The sequence below is a fragment of the Falco rusticolus genome, chromosome 2 (assembly GCF_015220075.1).
Source record: "Falco rusticolus isolate bFalRus1 chromosome 2, bFalRus1.pri, whole genome shotgun sequence".
NCBI lineage: Eukaryota > Metazoa > Chordata > Aves > Falconiformes > Falconidae > Falco > Falco rusticolus.
Window position 1 is genome coordinate 3,808,911 of NC_051188.1, and position 17,507 is coordinate 3,826,417.

At 41.0% G+C, this 17,507-nt stretch overlaps 1 protein-coding gene across 2 annotated transcripts in view; it reads left to right on the plus strand.

Annotated features, from left to right (window-relative positions):
* The first annotated feature begins 484 nt into the window (after positions 1-484).
* Positions 485-17,507, plus strand: part of ACER3 (alkaline ceramidase 3) — a 59,503-nt gene continuing 42,480 nt past the window's right edge. The window contains exons 1-2 of one of the 2 annotated variants that reach the window (XM_037376572.1): positions 587-668; positions 2,368-2,456. In XM_037376572.1, the coding sequence (XP_037232469.1) occupies positions 2,387-2,456 (70 nt within the window). In that variant the 5' untranslated portion in view covers positions 587-668; positions 2,368-2,386. Of the gene's footprint in view, positions 669-2,367; positions 2,457-17,507 lie in introns of both variants that reach the window. The other variant, XM_037376571.1, reaches the window with a different exon arrangement.

Sequence of the window (17,507 nt, forward strand, 5' to 3'; positions counted from 1 at the left end):
GTAAGTATAGTACGCGTAGTAAGCAAGGAGAGAACTAAATATGGCATCAGAGGACAGAAAACCCCCGTGTAGTAGGCAGTGCTATAAAAAACCTCCTTCCTCCTCCCACCCCACGAGTAGGAGAAACACCTCTTCATTTAAAACCACGACGGTAGCGTGCTGCCTTGCTCGCGTTGCAAACCCTCCCCGCAGCCTGAGGAAAAGCACCGAGAGGAGCCACCTCAGCGCCACCCAGCCAGGCCGGGGCGGCAGGGCTCTCCCTACCGGGGCACCCAGCCTGCCCCCGGCCGCACCTTCCCCCAGGCTTTCCCTAAAAATGCCGTTTTCACCTCAACATTCTCTTCCCCGCCGAGCTTCCCCCCTCAGACGAGCCCGGGCCTGCCTTCCCGCGCCCTCAGGCCGCAGCCCATCGCCATGGCAACCCGCGGGCCGCGGCGGCTCCTCCCCGCGCCGGGCGGGCCTAGGGCCGGTCCCCGCCCGCCGTTGCCGGCGCGCTCCGGGCCCGGCGCCGTTCGCCCGCCTCCCCCTTCCCCTCGCTGCCCTCTGGCCTGAAGCAGGCGCCGAGATGGCTCCGGCCGCTGACAGGGAGGGTTACTGGGGCTCGCCGACCTCCACCTTGGAGTGGTGCGAGGAGAACTACGCCGTCTCCTACTACATCGCCGAGTTCTGTGAGTGGCCGCTTCGGCCCCGGGGGCTGCGTCCCGCCGCCGCCTCGGTCACCTCTCCCGCAGTCCTCCGTGCCCTCACCCCACTGAGCAGGCCCCGCGGCAGGGGAGCCCCCGCTTCCGCGGCCCCGCTTTCCTGAGGGGGCAAATGGCGCGGGGACGGGGCCCCTTGCCCGCAGCCGGCCCCGGCGGGTGGAAGTGGGTGTTTTCCTGTCCCCTTCCCCCCCAAAGCCGTATCATAAGGAGGTGGCGGTGTAGCCCCTCTCTCCCTGTGCCCCAGCATGTTGTTTGGGCACCCCCGTCGCAAGTCTGTCACTTTGGCCTGTCTCCGAAGTGATGGCAGGGCAGGAGGAGGGTGGCTGGGGGCTTGGGGGGTGGCTGAGGGGGGTGGCCGGGTGAGGTGGGTCTCAGGGGGCTTGGCACTGGGGCAGGGGTGTGTGTGGCACTGCGTGGATGGCTGAAGAAGGGAGTTTTCGTTGAAATCGTGCTTGGGGTGCCACGCTGTAAAGCTGCACAGGTCTGCAGCGTGGCTCCCCTTGAGAGGAGGTGGGAGTATCTGCTCAGGCATGGGTGGCCAAACCACATGAAACTGTTCAGGGAGAGCAGAGAGAAGAAGGTGTCTTTGTACCGAAGAGGCATCTTTATCCAGGAGAGACACTTGCCCAGCTGGTCTTTGGTGGGTCTTGACCATCATCTGTTGCAGGTGGTGGGAGTTAGCATAGCTGGAAGGGTCACTCTGCAGCAGGTGCTGGTCTAGGATGGCTCAGAGCAATGGTGGGAGAGAAGGCTGTTGTTTTGACCTCAGAACTCTGTTATTCAGAGGCGGTCAGGAATTTAGATACATTCAAGCACATTTTAGGGAAAGAAGGTGTTTTGAGTACAGGGTCATTCAGCAGGTGGTTGAGAAGGGAGTATACTGTGGTAGCTGGTAAAGGATCAAGCCCTCTGTCACTAATGTTTTACTGAAAAATTAAGTATTTTTGTATCCTGCGCAGTGACTTTAAAGGGCGTAGTAGTTGTAGTTATGTGCTGCCACCTGATAGACACCCTGTCCTATAAAAAGCTTTCACATGTTTAAGATAGGCGGCTGCTTTTGAAGTGTTAAGACCCTAGGAAAGTTGTACTAAAGTGAACAGGCTCACCTACCCTGAAGTGCTTGGAGTGGGCAATCTGAGGAGGCCTTTTGCATAGCTGGGGTGCTTCAGCAGCACTTTGGAAGAGCTTGGCATGCAGGAGGTGGAAGGTTCTGGGCATCCATGCCAGGCTGTGAGTCCTGGTTACAAGCACTGACATGAGTGAAGGACCAGAATTAATAGTTGTGAGAGGTTTCAGAGTGTGGGAATGGGAAGGAGTACAGAGGATCTGAATAACAGTAGCATAGGCGGCAAAGAAACTCAGAGGAAAAAGGAAGTTGGTGTGTAGATTTATGGCTGAGAAGAGGAAGGCCGGCTGAAGAGGGAACAAAATTAAATACTCCTACAATGGGACAAACCTAGAAATTTTTAAATAGAACAAGCCTTTTGCAGAGTGTGTATTTTTGTGTTTTCCTTGTGGTAAAAAGTAATTTGTGAGGTAATTCTCATAGGGAAGAGGAAGCTCAGTTGTTTCACCCACATAAAAATAAATTTGACTAGCATGCAAATTTCTGAAATAATCCCTGCATTGTTGGACTTGTGAACTGATATTTTTCATCCGCTTCTAGATTATGCAGGAGAAGGAAGATGAGGACGAGATTAATGCTGGGAGGTGGAAAGGCATGTGTTCTGAAGAAAAAGGGACTAATTCTAGAAGGTCTGGTCCCTCCTTAGAGTTTTGGTGTTTGGGACCACAGTTTGTTGGCCTGTCAGTTGTGCTGACCAAAGTGTGTGTAAGGGTTGTGCTCTAAATTAAAGCATTTAAATGGTCCAAGATTAAAAAGCAAAACACTAAATAAGACCACTTTATTTTGGAGTTAGCTTAATAGCAGGTAATTTCAGTAAGATGTCAAGATGGTTTAGATTTTCCTTAGCAATAATTTTGTAACTGCACTTTCAGGGTCAGAGGAAATAGTTGTGGGTGTTTTGATTTTTTCTTTTCTTGATTATATGAACCCCACTGCACTTAAATCATAGCCAGCAAAAGTTGGTTGACAATGTCTTTCATAAAACGACTAAAGTGTCTTTCCCAACTTTCTCTAAAATACTTAATGTGAAGCTAATTACTTCAGAAGATCAGAGAGATGTTACCCTGAAATCTAGTTGCTTCAGCAGAAGAGCTGAGAAGTATATCCAGGATCTGCGTGGCCCAGTGGTCTTCTGTCAGTTGCTGTGCCTTTATTGCTTCCTTACTCTCAAAAGTTCAAATTCAGAGAACAAACAAGCCAGAAAATAGAAAAATATTTTTCTTATCTCTCTCAGAATTCTCCTTTTGGTAATTTTTGATGTTTCTGATACTGGTTTTAAAAATCATGCACAGCCTGTATTATTTTAATTAAAATACTAAGAATTAGACTTATTATTTACACAGAAGACTTGAAATTGGTTTCTGAATTCTCACTATCTCTGTACCATACAGTGAAGCTGATGGTATTTAAAATTTTTGCATTAAATATTCGTTATAAGTAATTCATAAGAAACTGTTGGAGGCCCAAAGCTTGGAGGTTCAAATAAAATATAGTTTTCCTTAGCTTGCAGGCTGAAGAGCCAAACTGAAAGCTAGTTGTTCAAATTAGGTCTTTGTGCTGTTTAGTAATTTGTTTTTAATATGCTATTTTAGTACAATTTGCTACATTGTGTTCCAGAAGCCTACATGTAGTTCTTTGCCATTGACTCTGTAAAGAACTAGTGTAGATGATGGCAGCTAATTAATTGTATATATTCAGAGATGTGAAAGTGAGGTAAGGTGTTTTGTAGCACTTCACTTTGCATTCTCTTGATGTACCCCAAACACAATGACCTATATTCAAAGATTAATTTTTTTCATAATGAAAAGTGCTTTTTCTTGCCTTTCTGGCACAGCACCTAGCCAGTTTTCATCCTTTGTGGAGGTGGATGACTAACTGCTCTACATCCTTCTGTAGAATATTAAACCAATTGAAATGGAAAACCAGTTGAATTATTTTGCCAGCTTAACTACATTAAACCCTAAAATGACTCTTGTATCCCTCACTGGCTAAATCTATTGTGTGGTGTACATAGAACTCCTTTTTCAGGGTTTCTCAGGAGTTCTGGATTGACTCCTGTGTGCTAGAGGGCAAGTAATAGAGATGTTTGGGGTTTTTTAACCAATCTTTTCCAGCTGCCAGTGCTTCTGTGCTGAATTACGCAAGCTTTTGTACACCAACTTAAGCAAAATAATAATAATAATTATAATAAGGGGAAAAAACCCAGCATTCTTCCACCCAGGCTAACAGAACAAGGTCAAACGTAAATGCTGTTCTTTAACACTTAAGTGCTTAAATGTTTTGAGTTTACTCCTTATTTTAGCAGGGTTGGTGTTTCAGGCCAGGTTAGTCCATTTACTGTTTGGTGTTGGGGGTCTGTTTTGATATGAATGTCTATATGAGAAGTGCCTTATCCTTCTTGCTTTCACTGTCATTGCTGTAAGAAGGGCTTGTCTTGTAGAGTATAAGGAGAGCATATGACTAATCTTCATAGATATCCTTTGCGGAAAACATGGAGAGTAGTATCAATTTAAACAAATACTTTACATTCAAAGGAGCCCTGTGCAGTACCCAAGGGCTTATAATTCTCAGTCAGGAGAGTCATGGGGGCAAATTTGTTATTATCAACTCCGTGCTGTGCTTCAGGTTGGATAAAACTTGAGTGATGTTTCCTGGTATGTGAAATACTGCCTTGAGCTATCGTTGTCCATGAATAATGTGCATCATCTACAACATGATTGCTTTTGAGACAGTATATCCTTATGTTGGCATTTACAGCAACAAGCATCTGTAATATAGCTTCGGGCTTCTTGAGGAATTGGTGAAATTGTTTCTTTCTTGGCTTCTGGTCCTGTTTCAGAATGTTCTGCTACCTTCACATAAGAAAAGTTTGGGTGTATTTATTTATGTATTTTTATCACTGGAGTTAAATCCATTGCTTTTTGTTTTCATTAGCAATCTGGTAAACAAATACTTGTAACTGTGCTTTCCTTATGGGTCCTTTATTTAGAAAAAACAAAGTAGATATAAGAATCTGCCCATGTTTCTAGCCACCTTTGCTGTTCTTCCTTAAATGCTTCCTATTTTTCCTTCAGACAAGACATAAGAGATTGAGATGACTGTTACCTGTATTGTTAGATGTGAGATACCTTATTAATGCATATGTTGCCATCAAGCATCCTCTACATTGTGAACAGTGACACACAAACACTGTTTTTTTTTTTTCTTTTAAGTTTTGCTCAAAAAAGACAGCTGTCAAAGTTGCACAGATCTCCATTCTGCACAGGAAGCATTACTTTAGAATTTAAAAACTCACAAAATTTAGAGTTAGTGTCTGTATACTGAATTTCAACTCCCACATGTGTACTGTCACCTGTTCCACTTGGGCGTCCTGCTGTATTTTTGCCTCTTTTGCCAGAGGCTTTGGAAAGCGCCAGGGACTGTTGGGCTAGGTACTATCCATGTGAGTTAAAAAAATATAATAAAGCCATCTCTATCTGGCTTCAAGAGCTCTGTCTGTTCTTTCAGAAATAAAGTGGTAGGTGAGGGAAGAATCATCAGGATTAATAGGGTGTGATCAGCCCAACTGCCTGGCTGTGGCTGAATTATTTAAAGACATCATGACACAGATGAGCTCTAAAGTGCAATTTAAGAGAAGGCGATGTCACAGCCTCACAGATTTTAAGACTGAAAGGGATAATGACCTAATTGCAGGAAGCCCCATCACAGGTTTCCTCTTTAAATTCATCAGGCTCCTTGAGGGAGCTTCCTCAGCTTAGGGGACAGTAAAGACAAAAAGGTAAAGGCAAAATTAAACTTAATTGATGGTGGCTATAAAGTCAAGTAGAGTGTATAGAACAGTGCTCAACTGTGGGATGCTTTTTAAGATGAACCTTTCTGGCTTGCTTTTTGTGCTGTGGACAGAAAGAAATTGAAAGAGGGGTTCTTCCCTTCAAAGAATAATATGGTGGAAGTAAACTTGCGAGCCAGACAGATGGTCTCTGCTGTCCTACTTTCTTATTTAATGATTTTAAATGATTTTGAGTCAGTGGCCAATACTGTTGCATTAATTTATTTCCCTTCCTAGGCTGTGGATGTATATACTTAAGCCTGAAGATAATCTTGTGGCACTGTTTTGTTGCATTTTGCCACAACTAATGATTTAAATATTTTTTAAAATTCTTCCTTTTTTTTTTTTTGTGTGTGTGTGTGAGTCTCTTTGCCACTTTCTAATCCATGGTACAGCTCTACCTTTCATCTCTTAACAGCTTAATTTTCTGTTTTCCCAACAGCTTTCATTGAAAGACAGGGGCAAAGGCTTTTGGAAAGTCAACGTTTGTCCAATCAGTTCTCATTTATCCATCACATGGATATGCTTAAAACTTGATAGATGCTGTGGTCATGGACCACATGTGTGTTTATTTACTAATACTTCTCTAGTTATTAAGTGATGATAAAATTCTTAAATATGGTTTAACAAAGCGCTTGATTACTCTATAATTAGCACTTCATATTCAGTACTTGGACAGCTGGCAATTGGACATCTGCCACTCCAAACGGTAACAGAGCAGAGGCATTTGTACAATTTGATTTTGCTTATGTGCAAGCTAAGGCAGGCAGGTTTATGAACTGCATGATGCAAATTTGCAGAGTATGTATTTGTAGCTAGAAATAGGAAGATTAATGAAAAATAAATCATGGTAAAGGAATGCTGCTGACTTTTAAATGCCTTTAAATGAGCCTTTAGTCACAGATAAAAATGACTGTTGTCATAATTGAAAGACAAAAATGTCTTTTGGGGTTTGTTGTATGTTTTTGTGTGTGTGTGAAACTGCTGTTTGTGAAATGCGTTTTCCATACTAGCTGGAGCCTTTCGCAGACCAGTAGGGAAGATGTTTTTTTAAACAAAAGAAAGATTTAATAATCACTGCAGAAATGTTCAAAGGAAGTCTGGGAGTGGTCTCCAATCCCAGCAGCTCAGCAGTACGTAGTCATTTTATCTTGCAACGCACAGAAATGCTAACACATTTGACTGTTTCTCTGACTATCTCAGAAGCTTAAAGAAGATCATAGAAATGGATCATGAAAGGTTAAGAAAATGCAAAGAGTTCTTCTAATTCAAAATACATATCAAAAAATGAAATTTATAATGCTGGAAGGGAACCTGCTTACAAGTGGTTATCGGGGAAAAGCTACCTACCTTTGATTGCTTTGAGTTTTCTGGGTGTGGGGCTCTTTACACCTGCTTCATTAATTACATCCATTTTTCAGTCCACTAGCAGAGAATCTGAGCTGCTGCGTGAATTGAAGATGTTTGGTTATTCTGTAGTTGTGGAAGTACTGCAAGGAAGGTAGGTGTCGGGAAGAGACGCGTTTCTAGAGAACGTTAAAACTCAAAAAAAAGAGCAGCACTGCTTTAGTGTCAATCTTTTATCATTAATTGATCTGACTATCCCCATACAGGCAAGCTCTGGGTAGAGTCCCAGTGGTTTTGCTGGGCGCTGTTTAGATTTAAGGTTTCAGGCACAGACCCTTTTGTGCAGTTGGAAATGCAGCTGTAAAATACTTGGGCGTTTTGTGCTAGCTCAAAAACCTGAACTGTCTGACCAGGATATTTTTTCTATCCATTTCTAAAAATTAATTTCCTTGATGAAATAGGCTGCATATGCCCTGTGATCAGTGACTGAAAAACTGACGTTTTATAAGTGATCAGTGCAGTCGTCATCTGCAGGATCATTATCTCCTTTACAGTCAGGTCCATCAATCTCTGGCAGAGTTTGTACTTCAGTGTGCCTGGAGTTTGGGAGACAGATGCAGCCCTCTCTCTCAGTCCCTGGCAGGGAGATGCACCCTTTGTGCCTCCCCCCAGCCTTACGAGGTTCCTCTCCAGTTCTTTGACTTTCCAGCAGCTGGTGACTGAGCCTGCCCTCCATGTTGCAGAGCTTTCCTGGGGAAATTCCAAACTTTATTTCAAAACTGAGATTAGTGTCCAGCAGTGTATCTGTTTCCCAGCTGTGTCCTGGGGCTTTATTTTATTTTATTTGGGTTTGCATTATTCCTTGGTTCCTTTGGACTTGTTTTCCGCATCCATTGTCCTTGTAGTGACCCTGGAATGATGTGTGCAGAGTGTATGTCTCTTTAAGGATCTCCAGCTGGCTTTCGGTATTTTCCCTTGCAGCCTAGTCCAGGCAATGGTGCTGTGATTCTTCCTTCTAACCAGAGGAGCTGGAGAAGGGGGCAAGAGCATGGGCTGGTTCAGCATAATGAGGTTTAGGATGTTAGTTTGAGACCCAACTTTCAGGTTTGAGGAGAAGGCACGCCTCGGTGGTCTTTAGGCAGAAAAGCAGGTGAGCCGAATTTAGGAAAAGGTGTGGCACTGGGGGTGAGCTGAGCATCCGCCTCTACCTAACAGCAGGAGGTGAGTGAAGCCAGAACAGTGTACATATACTAGCTATGCCTCTTCCTTCACATCTGCTTCTCTGTGAGTCATGGGTGTATGGCACAGGACACCAGAGTATGTTTTGTATGAATTCCAACTAGTAGGATTTCAGTGTATCAACTTTATGATCGTAAAACATGACCCTGTAAGCTCTCTGATTTATACAGTGCTTTAATGAGCTCGTTATTTGCAGCGGAAGCTCAAGATGCTACTACCCTGTAGGCTGGACTTTTAGTAATTGGTAATTCCAGTTGGATAAGGATTTTCATTTGAACAAATCCAGCATCAAGGAATCAGATGCAGTATTAGATCCAAGAAGCAGTTCTGTAGACTTTTGTAGCACAAATGAGAATTAAAAATAGTTTGGACACTGACAGTCTAGGGACAGTATTTCTGTATTAGATCCATCATTTGTTCATCAGGTTTTCTTCCATCTTCCCTGGCTAACACCATTTGTTCAGGCAGAGACTGGCCTCTCACCTGGAAAGCACACTACTCTTTTCCCTTCTAATGGGTGTTTTGACCTTACAATGAGGAAACCCAACGGTACCTGAAAAATTACTTGCATGTCTTTGAGAAACAGGACTGGCAGATTTGGCTTTCTCTGAAATCAAATAGTCACCTACAACAGTGAGTGGAAATGACCCAAAGAACTGATTTTATTGTCACAGAGTGGAATTCACATTTCTTCTAAGTAAAATGGGTATATTTTTCCTCGAAGATTACTTCACAGGGTTTGCTGTGTAAGAAGGGGTACGTTTGTGTGATTCTCATAGACCTGATTGCTCTTGGGGGTAGTTTCCAGGGCTGCTCTCTTGCCAGAAACTGTCAGGTCTAGTGCTGGCCCCGGACTGCAGCAGGCAAGCTGTGGAGCCTGCTCCGTGCGTTATTACACTCAGGAGGAGCGCTGCAGGGTGTATTTATACAAATATTCCCTGCATTCCTCCCACAGGATACAGATATATTTTTTTTTTCAGGTTTTAAATCTTGTAGACTTAAGAAAAAAAATACAAAATACATAAACTCAGAATTGCTTCTGGTGATATTTTGCTCATGAATGAAAAGTGATGCCTTTATATGTTTGAGTTTTTTTCCTTTGGGTTTTCCTTTTTTTTTTTTTTTTTTTTGAAGTCCTTTTCACAGTTGTGGAAATGACCCATATAAGCAGAGACAGAACTAACTGTATGCAACATGCTGACTAGCGTATGAGTAAACAGCCTGGAAGACTGAAGCAACAAATCATTTTTCTTTCTTTTTTTAAATTTAGTAACAAATTTAAAAAGTGGGTTGGCAGTGCGCTTCTATTCATAGTGCCCTGTACCTGCAGATCTGGCTTCTGCAAATGGTACAGTTTACTGCTGTCTCCATTAAGCTGCAGCTAGCAGCAGCGGTGTGGAAGTTCACAGCTTTCTTTACAACTAGCAGAGTGAAAACCGGATGAGCATTGCCAGTTTTTATAACTTGTGCCTTTTCGAGCTGATGAGTGCAGTCTCTCATAAGAATCAGCTCAACTGTATTGCGTAGATGCCTTGGAAAGCAGCAGAGAAGTGCACCGTGGTAGTGAAATCATACAGCAGATGTTATTTTCGTTCACTTAAACTGCTAATGGCTTTGTGATCTGTGATATCACAGTTGCTTTTCACTCAGAGTTTTGGGGTTTGGTACCTGTTAAGTCTTTCAAGGCCCAAGTTTTATCTTCGTGTGAGGCCCCTCAGTATAGTCTTCAGCATGTCTAATGTCAGAACAGTACTCATGCTAAAACTCTTCGAGTTCATTCCAATTTAATTTTTCTTTTTTTCCTTTCTCTGTTCTAGGCTGCAGAGAAATATTTTAAAGCTATTTCTTTTCCTTAATAGCATCCCCTTCCAAGTTCTTCAGTTCTTTTTCCTGCCTTTAAATTATTCCATGCTGATTTCCACATGGCTTTTGTATTAACTTATTTTTTTCTGCTTTTGTTGTACTTTTTCTACATTTGTTTCAAACCTGTCCTCTGAAACATTTCCTCTGCCAGCCACCATTTGTGCTGGGCATCTGGCTGATTTTATGTATGTTTTTGACTGTATCACATCATTGTTCAATGAAACTGACTTCTGCCGGAATGTTTGCCACCAACCTCATGAATTGTTATTTTGTAGGTACTATAATAAGTTATATTTATGAGAAAAAGACAGCATTTAAAGCTCAAACCTTCAATGTTAGCATATCTCTTCTTGTATTTGGTTTAGACAATGAGATACTTAAGATTTGGACTTTGACCTTACTGTCTTTGTGGAGAAGCACCTTCATTTTCCTCTAGATAAACAGCTTTTGCCAAGGTTTGTGGGTGGATAGGCAGCTACCTTTTTTTTCTTTCTTTTCCTTTTCAAGCAGGAACAAGAAAGTTGTCTTGAAATAACAATTGGACAGTAACTAAAGAATAGACCTGGAATTAGAAGTTGCAGACCAGGAGCAACAACCTTTGAGTTTTGGGCTGGTGAATTAATTGGGTACTGTTGAAAGTTCTTGCTGGAGGCTGTTGTATTGACTGGAAAAGGTTATAAAGATTTTACAGAAAAGTAGTGCCTATATAAAAAAGTATTCAGGAGTGAAGAACAAGAGTCAGAGTCATTCCTGAGATCAGATGCCTGCCTTTTATCACATTCCAGGTAGTCTTAGGACTTTTCAGTTAAGGCATTCCTGCAAAAAAAGATAGTTACGGATGGGATTTTCTGCTAGTACTGCTGATCGGAGAGGGTTCACCGATCAGTGTTTGAATGGTTGCTGTACATCTCAATCAGGCTGTGTTTGCTGATTAGTTTCGTTATTCATATGTGCTCTGTTTTAGATTTGTCACATAGCGTCTCACCTTTCATTTCCTACCATCCAAATAGAGCAAAATGCAAAAGAATGACATGAGTCATTAATAGGAGAGACTTTTAATTGTTCTGGACACCCAGGGGAAATCCACACCAGTAGCAAGAAAGGAAGGAAAGCAAGAGAATTTGGATTTTGAAGAAAGGCTACTCAAATTAAAGCTACAAATACCTGGAAAAGAGCACTGTTCACACATCATTCTTGTGCCATTCAGTGAAGTGTACTGGGCTCCCCTAATGCTCAGCTTTCATATGTCACTGCACGGTTCCTGGAAGAGTCCTGCCAGAGCCTCTGAGATGATGCCCACAGCTTACTATGCCTCAAGTTGGTATCTCCGTTTGTGGTGAGGACTGTCAGATGCTGGGCTGGATGTACTCTGGTAGCTCTAACCATCAACTGCCAAAAGCTGTGCTTTCTGCTCTGGACAGACCCTTAGGCTTAGGGGAGTTGGTGCAGACACTGAGCATGAAGCCAGGATGCTGATACCAGCATAAAATAGTAAAGGTTGGAAGGAGCAACTCCTAGTTGCTGTATCTGACCCCTCCTTCTCATTTGTCCCTTACAGTTTTTCTCATAATAGTATGCCAATGCAGCATTTTTTTGTTATGTACTCACTTTATCATATTTTTCTACGGTGTTTTATCTACCTTTAATTTTATTATTTCTGTGATCTATGTGAACTTGCTCTTCAGATTTCTGATCATAACATTGTATTGGTCACTGCTTAGTTTCAGCCATAGCTGAAAGGTAAGCTTCCGCATCTCAATTGTTTCCTTCCAGTCTTACCTCATCAACCTGTCTTAAAATAACACTTGAAATATGTTTTATTTTGTTTTCCAGTGAAGTTTATAATAGAAGTAAATCTGCCCTTCAACAACAAGCTTATTTCATGTAATATTCTAACTTTACATCATCTCAGCCTAATCTCTAGGCTTTGATTGCATTTTCCAGCCATAAGCACTAGCTTTTAGTGAGCTTTCTATATTGATATTTCAAATGATCTGCCTATGTCAACTGTTTTTACTTTAAATTCACTTGCAAAATCCTTCCAGGTATACTTCAAAGTAATTGTTCTGCTTGCTATCATCTTAGGTGCACATTTATCAGGGAAATGATGCTTTATTTTCTACGAGGCTTCCCCACACTCTAGTAAAGCAACATTAAAATATGATAGGATGCCGTATAAGCTAATTGTGATACAATTTATTCCTTGTCATTCAGTTAATTGTGGCTGTATTGGTATGGGAATAGTACGTCCTGTAAAGGAGCTGTGTACTATTATATTTGTCCAGGCTTCTTCCTGCAGTCTCAAAAAATGGCCAAGGATAGATGCTAGTACTTCTGTTACATCCTTAAACACCATTCTTTTTTATGTAATGGGTCCCTTCAAAACCCCAAACCATTTATTAATGCTTCAGAATACCCTACACTTCTGACAGGCACAGGTGTGATAGACATAGTTAGAGCCACAGCAAGATAATTAGCAAAACTGGCTTCAGAAGCGAGGAACGTGTTACACCATCCAAGTTAAATCTGTGGTACGACACAAATGTTGGATTTCTGGCATTGCAAGGCTATCAGTTTCTTATAAAGAAGTGTGGACCTTTAAAATTTGGACTTGTGTAGTATTAGCTTTCACTTATTTATTTTTAGCGTAATATACATAAGAAGCGAGGTCAGCATTAGTACAGTCTCCTCTTTGGTTCTAATTTTCTGGTGTCCTTACTGCACAGTAGCAAAGCGCTTTGCAGAGCGGTGAGGGTAAAGAAAAGGATGGCTTAATTGTAACCTAGGGCAGTTTAATAAGAAGTACTTTTCTAAGACGTGCATATCAAAGAGAGGCTTGTGCATTAGAAAATACACCCACGCTTTACAGGCTTGTGTGTGCTTTGTTAGTCAGGACTGTTGAGAGCTTTTCCTTCTAAATACCTTTTGATTGTTTTGAAGAACACAAATGTAACGTGAAATACTGGAATCAGAGTAAAACCATCTACAAAAATATTAGCTGAACTAGTATGATGAATGCCAAGGGAATTAATTCTGCAGCTGGAATATAAAGTAAGGCCATAAATCAGAGTGTATCACTTGACGCAGCATGTTGGAACGGCTCATAAATGAGCACTAGGAATAAAAATCAAATTGTGTTGTTAATAATTAATTTTTTTCCCCTAAAATTACCTCATTACCCCTCCCCAATCCAGTAAATCACTAAAATGGTACGCTGATATCCTTCTGAACATTTACATATCTTGGAGGAATGGAGGTCCAGCAAGGAAGAAGCAGCCTGGACGATCTAGAAGCACTACATGCTGACTTTAAAACCTCCCAGTTGGCCACCAGCTCTGCAGCAGCAATGCTGCCTTTAGTTTTTTTGGCCTTGTCCCAGCACTTTGACTTACTGGAATCGGCTGTCTGTTGCGGCTGGGGCTGAGACGCATGCGACTGGAACACAGTGTGCTCACACTCGTGGTATGCATCTGTGTTGGTGCTAGCCTTGAGAAGGCAGCTGTGTTCCTGCCTCGTTTGCAGCCTTTCTTTGCCCATGGTGGATTGTTTCCTTCGTGCTACCTCACAGCGTGTTGTCCCCTTTTGTTTGAAACTGTTTCAGGATTCATGGCTTCTTTGGAAGACGTTGCTGCTGCCAAATAAACTTGATTTCTAGATGTTCTACCTAAACTTTCCTTTTCCTTGTTTCAGTCTCTTAGTGCTGATCAGAATGCTGTTCTTTAGTAATACAAATAATTATTTTTATTTTTTTCAGTCCTTACCCCATGTAAATCTGTTGGATTCCACGTTGCTTTCTTGTAGCTGCTGCCAGGCCAAGATTTAGGCAGCTTCTCCTGTTTTTTTTTAAGTTTTTTTCTTTTCTGATGTAGTACTCCTGGTTGCTGCATTTGACCCCTCCTTCTCATTTGTCCCTTACAGTTTTTCTCATTAATAGTATGCCAACATCTATGTAGAGCTAGATTAATGCAGCATTTCTTTGTTATGTACTCACTTTATCATATTTTTCTACGGTGTTTTATCTACCCTTAATTTTATTATTTCTATGAACTATGTGAACTTGCTCTTCAGATTTCTGATTTTCTTTTAAATACCTAGGGAGAACTAGTAGTCCCACTAATAACCCATTAGTTTGAAGTGTTATTTATCCTGACTGCTTTTTATAGTTCTTCAGGAAGCTTTCATACATAGTTTGTACAGTTCAGTAATTGCTTCACCTTTTTTTTTCTTCAGTGTTTTTCCCATTTTGTCTTTAGAAATGTGGTGTTTAATACAAGTTGCAGCTGAATTGCTGAAGTTGCAACTTCAGTTAATGTCCATGTAAACAAAATCAAGGCTTACTTAGTATTTGGAAAGGAGAATTACACGAGGTAAGAAATTGATTTTGTAGCATAAAAATAAACACTCTAAACACCCAGCACCCCCACTTCTTTTGTTTTTCAGTCTTCATTGTTCCTCTGCTCCAGCCTGGAGTAACACTGTGTTGTGTTTCACTGAGTAACAGGAAGTTTATATTGATCCTTCATGCACATTACTAAGTAGGAAGTTTAGTAATTACATATTGGCAAAATTCCTGTGGGGATGACTCTGTTTTCTCCCCTTGAGGTCCTTCTGAAATATCAAATGGAGACAGGAGTTTTCATTTTCTGACACTCTGAAGTGCAGTTATTGTAAACTTTGAAGTAGAAGATATTAAAAATGGCTGGTGGAAGTGAAAATGTAATTGCTACACAGCCCTCCTGGTGATAAGCCATAAGTGAAAACGGCACAAGATTGAAGTTAGTGGCCAAACCAGCCAATTCTGTGCAGTTGGGTCTTCTAAAAAATCATGAAATGCCTGCACTTTGAAGCATCAGTGATACAAACCTCCTCTGGGCTCTGACTGAGTTATTATTGACTGATAATATATAGCATATACTGTATGGAAACTTGCTGGATTTAATTCAAATTAATTCCTCTGTTCACACTTTCAATGCTGTGATAGGTGAGCTTTGAAGTACTTGTATCTTAGCAAGGACTCTCATATTAGATTTTAACGAGTTTCTTATTCTTATAAGGAAATACTTTAGATTCCTCCTCAGTCTTTAAGCTGTGAGGCTACCTACTTCTCCAGTTCAAGTCTAATCTCCAAACACCTTTTCGTCTTTAATTGTTTCTCCTTACCTTGGGGTGCTGGGCCACAGGACTATCCTTTTTACACCTTTCACTGTTATTCTGTGTATTCATTTTTGGTTTCATATCCCCAGAGATCCTTTCAAGAGAAACATCTTTCGTTAACAGAGAGGGCTCCTAATGGTAGATGGTTATGTTCTCAAATGTGCCTGAAGTGCGTTGCTTTGCAATTTCTTTACATTGGGTAAACTCTAATAATGAGCTGTAGTTTGCACCAGAGCTGTTTGAGATGATTCCAGAAACAAAAGCCATGACACGAAATTCCTTATATCTGAAAGCAGCTAGAAGGATGATTCAAGTTCTGCATGATGACATCTGATAGGCTTTATTTTTTATAATTATTTTTATTTTCTTCATGCAGTGATGGACAAAGAAAAAGCTACATGATCCAGGAAGTGCACCGTAATTGACTGTACAGAGTGCCACGACATCCAGACAACACAATGGATGTTTTCAGCCTCAAAATCTCGTTTTCTTGCTTGTTTTATTCAAAGGGACATTCTGACTTTATTGCAACTGGGTTATCTGGTTTAGAAAACAGAAGCCAATTTCTTTTCTCCTGTTTCACAGTTCGGTGCAGTTGTCCTTAAGGGGAGGCTGTGGAGGCTTGTAATGAATATTATGGTTTTTAGTCCTGGTTTTAAATAAACTTCTTACATATAGTCAACCTTTTTAACTGCAAAATTTTTTTTTTCTCTCTCTCAGGGTAGCATCTGTTTCTGTTGGTTTTGAATCTTTTAGAAATCACAGCAGAGTGAGAAATCTATTTGTTTGATAGAGAGAAAGAGAATTTTAACTTTTGAAAAGATCTGTGCACCTGGTAGATCTTGCAGTCATTCTGTGTACAAACACGAGAAGAATGAATAAGAAATCTCTTAACACTGTGTAAATCACATTGATCATCTTGTCAAAAGCTGAAGATGATAATTTTGCTTCTTTTTTTATAATAACACTTTTTCTCCCTCACTGAAAACATCACCTATATTCTAACTCCTGGTGTTGTGTTCCTGATGTTTTTTCATCCTGCTTATTATATCTTTATGACCATGTTCTGTTACAACTGAACTTATATACAACTTATTTTATCCTTTTGATTCCTCATCCAAATGTATTGTAGAAATGACTTTCCTAATGTAGAATTAACTATACATTTGGGGAAATTGAGACTTTATGAAGGTATGGTCCTACAAATTTGTGTATGCTCTAACTGTACCAAGCTGCCTGTATAACAGTAAGCAGTATACTGTGCCTGTGTTTGCTGGCAAATACCATTTTCTCTTCGGATTTATGTTGAGTGTCTTCGAGGTGGTCAGTCTTTGTGCATTTATAATAATATGCATTTTTTTTTAGCACCTGAAGATAACTCTGAATGTACATGCAGCATAAAAAAGACTTGTCAGGTTTTGCTGTTGTTTTCATAGAACAGGGTTGCAGATGTGATTTAACACTCCTACAGCTGTCCTGCCCGTAGACAGAGCCCTGTGGAAATTGTTTTGCATAAATCTGGTTTTGTTCTGCTGCCGTATAGCATTCTCTAAATGAATAAAGCAGTATTTTGAAACAGTGGCTTGGAGTAAAACAGCCTTGAAAGACTTTTGTGAACAATTTTAAGGCCAGTTACACATCTGTATTTATCGTGATTAGGCATTGATTTAGCACTTTACCTAGTGCCATGTATAATCTTTGTGGACAGTGTGTTTTACTAATGTGATGGGCCACCACACCGTGTACTCTGGCTTTTGAGCTTGTTGAGCTTTCCTCTGAAAGCAGGAGGTTCATCATGCTACCCATTTCTGTTGGGGAGCAGTTGTAAATATTTCCTCTTCAGTGGGAAACTTTCCTCTTCATTATATCCTGCATTTGTCTTGGGCTAGTTTATATCTATTTATTCTTTTGTCCATATTATCCGTTAGTTCAGGTAGCTCCTTTCCAACCTTGGCATTTATCCATGTGTTTACAGAGTGCAGTTTTATTCCATCCAGCCATTCTTCTGTTAGGCTAGGTGACCTAAGCAATTGTTGTCCCTTCTGATGTTATAAGCTCCCATTCGTCACTCCCATCTGAGTGATGCTTCTTGGTGCCTGATGTGTTTTCTCTTTTTCTTTTATCAATAACTAGAGAATGGTGTATTCTACTATTGGCTTGCTTGAAGGCATTAGTATTTTCCCTGCCTCTACTGAAAGTAAATTTAGGGGGTTGGGTGCCTACAGTGATGTCTTATGATCAGTCATCA